The 5,577-nt window shown below is 43.4% G+C and overlaps 1 protein-coding gene across 1 annotated transcript; it reads left to right on the forward strand.

Annotated features, from left to right (window-relative positions):
* Positions 1-217: 217 nt before the first annotated feature.
* LOC122768507 (transcription factor Sox-9-A-like) lies at positions 218-4,030 on the forward strand. Its single transcript, XM_044024558.1, has 3 exons — positions 218-944; positions 1,267-1,514; positions 1,749-4,030. Exons 1-3 carry the CDS (start codon positions 517-519, stop codon positions 2,513-2,515), a joined length of 1,443 nt encoding a protein of 480 aa, XP_043880493.1. The 5' UTR covers positions 218-516; the 3' UTR covers positions 2,516-4,030.
* The last annotated feature ends 1,547 nt before the right edge of the window (positions 4,031-5,577 follow it).

The following is a 5,577-nucleotide window of genomic DNA, read 5'->3' on the forward strand; positions in this document are numbered from 1 at the left end:
TCTTCTCGTATATTTTTTTTACTTTTTATTTTCAGCTCTGGGAACTTTGCCTCTAGTTAAAAACGAAAAACACTTCTCCTTGCTGAACGGGATTTTCACTGTTGTTGACTGCAAGTATGAGCAGAGTCATATTACGGCCCCGCCTCCAAAGTTTCCCCCAATCATTTCCCTGCCGTCAAGCATAAATGCAGGCTTCGCCCCCTCTGTCCCTATAGATTCATCAGCTATCCTCAAAGCGCAGCGCTCTCAGTCCCATTTCTCTTTAAAGTCACACTTCTCTCAACGTTCGACAGTTGAACGTGCACTTTGCCTCCGCTTTTGAAATTGTGAAAACTTAAAGGAGCGTCGCAAAGTTTTCGTTTTGACATTTTTGTTCTTCTTCGCTCCAAAGGATTCCAGGTTGCCAGTCAAGCTGTGCGCCCTCGCAGGCTGTCATCGCAGTCTTTGCGCACAGCTCTTGGATTTAGAGAAAAGGGATTTTTCATCTGTGAAAAGAGGTCCTTACTTTTTTTTCGCATGAATCTCCTCGACCCTTACCTGAAGATGACAGAAGAACAGTCCGAGCGTCACTCCGACGCTCCGAGCCCCAGCATGTCTGAGGACTCCGCGGGCTCGCCGTGCCCGTCCGGCTCCGGCTCGGACACTGAGAACACCCGTCCGATCGACAACCACCTTCTCGGAGGTCCAGAATATAAGAAGGAGGGCGAAGAAGAGAAGTTTCCCGTGTGCATCAGAGATGCGGTGTCCCAGGTGCTGAAGGGTTACGACTGGACGCTGGTGCCAATGCCAGTGCGCGTCAACGGCTCAAGTAAAAACAAACCTCACGTAAAAAGACCCATGAACGCATTCATGGTGTGGGCACAAGCTGCACGGAGGAAGTTGGCTGATCAATACCCGCATCTGCACAACGCGGAACTCAGCAAAACGTTGGGCAAACTGTGGAGGTAGGTTCGCTTTGCGTTCAAACGTGTTTGCGCTTTTTACGCGTCAATTCACCGCTGCTTTGTTTCGATAAATGTTTCAATCTGAGCTTTATCTCTATTCTAATCTTCTAATTCAAATAGATTTAAAATCATTTCATCTTTAGTTATTTTATCTGTTTATTTTTAATTAGTAAGCGGTTTGTGGTGTTTAAATACGTCGATTGCGCACAGACTTTGCAAACACGTGCAACAACTTTTAGCGGCCTCTCGTATATGCATCGTGATATTTGTGTTTCATTATTTTTAATTTCAATGCCATTTCTTTTCTTTTTTTCCCACCAAGATTGCTCAACGAAGTCGAGAAGCGCCCATTTGTGGAAGAAGCAGAGAGATTGAGAGTGCAGCACAAGAAAGATCACCCTGACTACAAATATCAGCCAAGGCGGAGAAAATCTGTCAAGAACGGCCAGAATGAACCCGAGGAGGGCGAGCAGACGCACATATCTCCCAATGCGATCTTCAAAGCGCTGCAGCAGGCCGATTCTCCTGCGTCCAGTATGGGCGAGGTGCACTCTCCAGGAGAACATTCAGGTAAGAGTTTCTTTTCTGTTCTTTTTTTTTTTTTCATTTAATCACCTGTTGTTAATGATTAATCATTAATAATTTGGGAGTTTTTACACGCCCTCATGCTAATACACCTGTCAAACTAGTATCAATAAACTCCCCCTCCTTTTTATTGACACACATATTTAACTGTAGCTGGTGTTATAATGTGTCTCATTATGTAAACTGTAAAACTTACCTGTATGTTTTTCCTCTAACCAGGTCAATCCCAGGGTCCACCAACACCACCAACCACCCCTAAGACCGATCTCCCCCCCAGTAAAGCTGACCTAAAGCGCGAGGGGCGTCCCATGCAGGAGGGCACCAGTCGTCAGCTCAACATCGACTTCGGAGCCGTGGACATCGGCGAGCTGAGCAGCGACGTCATCTCCAACATAGGGAGCTTTGACGTCGACGAGTTTGATCAATACCTGCCTCCTCACAGCCACGCAGGGGTGACCAGTGCAGCCCAGGCTGGCTACACCGGCAGCTACGGCATCAGCAGCTCCACAGTCAGTCAGGCAGGCAATGTTGGGGCCCACGCTTGGATGTCCAAGCAGCAGCAGCAGCAGCAGCACTCTCTGACCACCTTGGGTGGAGGAGGCGAACAAGGCCAGCAGGGTCAACAAAGAACCACCCAGATCAAGACGGAACAGCTGAGTCCCAGTCACTACAACGAGCAACAGGGCTCCCCACAGCACGTCACCTATGGGTCCTTCAACCTGCAGCACTACAGCACCTCCTCGTACCCCTCCATCACAAGAGCACAATATGACTATTCCGACCACCAAGGAGGTGCCAACTCCTACTACAGCCACGCAGCTGGCCAGGGCTCCGGCCTTTACTCCACCTTCAGCTACGTTAGCCCCAGCCAGAGGCCGATGTACACCCCGATCGCCGACACCACCGGCGTGCCCTCTGTACCCCAGACCCACAGTCCGCAGCACTGGGAGCAGCAGCCCATTTACACACAGCTGTCCAGGCCGTGAAGGGGCAGCCTCCGCACTGACTGTACAACATTCACCCCACGCATAGACTTCTTTCTGCCCGGTGGCCTTCGCACCACCACGCCACACACCCATCATTGCCAATAGAAAAACATGACTAGGACTTTTTTTTTATAGTACTGAAAATATATCTTTAGATTGGCTCACAACAGTGCCTTTTGTATTGGTTGGAATTGTGATTATATTTTTTTAGATGTAATGTTTAAAAAAAAAACAAAAAAAAAGAGTCAAATCCTCTGTGAGGACATACTGGTTATAAATATTTTAGTATGTACTGTGTATGTGTTCTGCTCTCGCCATTCTCATTGTTATCCGTGTCATCAGCATCAACACAATAAGAAGGTTTACCCCGTCTAAAGGAGCAGCAATGCCGAGTTAAAAACACCCTCAGTGGCCTTACTTCACACTAATGTATTTTTGTACAAGAAGTAAAAAAAAAAACAACAACAACATACGTTTACTGACACTGCCATCTTGTCATAGCCTATACATTCTGCTTTGAATTTTTGTACTGTACATATACTATTGTAAATCCCATGCGATGCAAGGTTTGAGCAATGCACGTTGGAAATAGATTTGAATGTTTTGGCCATAATATGACTGTGTCATCAGTGAATTTGTCAAATATTCTTTCTCTTGTTCTTTGCTTTAGCTCGAATTGTTGTGTCGGAAACACTATAGCAGGTGCCATGTAACTCAACTCTATAGGGGCCTTAACCGTGTTGCTAGATGTATTTGAGCAATGCTTGCTTTCATCTGGGTACTGCCTTGATACCATTGGTGCCTCCGGAGCCACAGTAGCGAAGCTCTGTCCGCTGGCGTCGCAGTGTCAAAACCACAGCGCAGGTCTTACTTCCTGCTTGAGGAGATACAGGAAGTAGCCTTATTTACCTGATTCTCCTCAGCAGTCAGCACGCCTGGAGTCTGGTGTGAATCTGTCATTCCTTCAGCCCCATCCTTTTTTCCTAACCTTTTTTTTTTTGTTTCTTAATTTATTCTTTAGCATTAATTTTATTTGAAAATAACTATTTGCAATTATCTGTTTAATTCAGCAGCGGCTAACTGAGATTTCAGTGGATTAGTTTGCTGACATAATGTGGTACAAATTTGTTTATTTATCATTTGTAAATGTCTCCGTATAAAGGTTTCTTCTATTCGCGATCGAGCTGTGTACAGATTACTTATACTTGCACAGTAAGTCTTTCTCTCTCTAAAAAAGAGAAAAACTGGAAGTTTTTTCTTTTTGTCTTTTCTGTCTAACAAATGAATTTATGTATATGGAAGCCACACCTGTTTTGTAAAGAATTTGCTGGAATCAAAAGGATACGTTTTGTTTTGAGAGAAAAAATAAGTTGTGTTCCTCATTTTATATTCTGTATCGTTAGTTCTCATTTTGTCATCTTTTTAATGCAGTTTCCCTAGGTAAACACGTCATTGTCTTAAAAGCTTATCTTTTGTATTATAATGTTTGCAATAAAAAAATGAAACACTGAGAAACATGTGATCAGCTTGTGTCTGTGATTACAGGTATTTTTCGGACTTTATCCAACTTATTTAGGGGACAACAGAAACAAACATTATTTGGTTGTAATGTGACAGAGCATGTAGTAGTTTGGCAAAGTTAAGGCTTCTGGCTTCTCAGACTATGAGGTCACAGGTCCATTAGTACCACGGCCGATTGGGAGGACGTATGTCCACACCCCTCCCTCTGCCTGTATACACGACGGCTTGAAGAAACAAACTACACATTGCATATTGTTTATTCATTACTGGCCATGTAGTATATGAATAGAACTGACCTTAATAAATCAATGACAGTGTAAACACAATCAGGTAATATAGCTTTGTGTTGAAATGCAAGGCACATTCAGAGATGACATCTCTTTCCACATTTCCTGGCCTGAATCTTTCTCTGCCACCCACAGCTGAACCTCATCTCACTGAGACGACTGACCTTTTCTTTTCTTTTTTGTCTCTTGTTTGCTTTACTCCCGACTACAACAATATAAAAATACGGGGACGATCGTTAAGATCTGCCTTCAGAGCAAATGTGTGACTTTAAAATTGTCTTAAAGAATTAATTGGCGGTTTTGATGACATGAGCGGAATCACTAAGCCACTCGCACCCGTCACGCTGATTTACAACCAGTAAATTAGCCAGTGCTGGTGAGTATCAAAATATTTTTGCACTGCCTGTGTTAAACAGCAAACATGGAGAAATGGAAAGACCAAGAAAAGTAATTCATCATTCTAATTTATTTGGAATCTGATGTCGCGCGTACAGGATCTCAAGTATTTTAAAAAATAAATAAAAATATATTTTTTTTAAAATGTGCAAGGGAACTTTTTGTGTGTGTGTTGTGGGTTGTCTTTCAGTGTCATACTTCATCATTGGAACTCGTGCTTCACTCGGATGCTCTGCGATTTGTTAAAAGTGGAAAACAGTAAGTGAAACAGAAGTTTAAGTCATGGGAACGTGAATGACAGGGGAAATTATATTATTTCAGCACAGTACCTCATAAAATTCACTGCCTATCACTGGCGATGACGTGCGTCAGCAAGAGACCACAGTTGCCACAATAGTGGTTTAAAGTACCACAGTAGTGGTACTGGCATTCTTGATTTAACTTAAATAAATAAATAAATAAATAAATGAATTAATGAATGAACTGATTTCTGCACTATCATGGCTGTGGTGCATTTAAAACAAAATGTTGCCTATCAGCAAGTCTTTTTCCTGCATTGTGAAGTTCAAAATTGGTTACTGTGCTCTTTATCTGTCTGCTTCCAAACCTTTGCCTCATAACAGCTGCCACTTCAGGCAATGACACTCACAGGAAGTAGCTGACAGCAGAAACGGGAAAAATTATCAAAATATTAAGTTATTTCAGGCTTGTATTGACACTGATCCTCTGGCAGGCTTGATTATAGTCTCCGGTTAAGTATGATGGCTGACATCTCTCTCACTGAAAGCAAAGAGCAGGCAGTGAATGTGTAAAGCCCCTGTGTCCACCTCCCACAGAGAGCCCCCCCGGGGCGCATCC

Source organism: Solea senegalensis, linkage group LG4, assembly GCF_019176455.1.
Source record: "Solea senegalensis isolate Sse05_10M linkage group LG4, IFAPA_SoseM_1, whole genome shotgun sequence".
NCBI classification, from domain to species: Eukaryota; Metazoa; Chordata; class Actinopteri; order Pleuronectiformes; family Soleidae; genus Solea; species Solea senegalensis.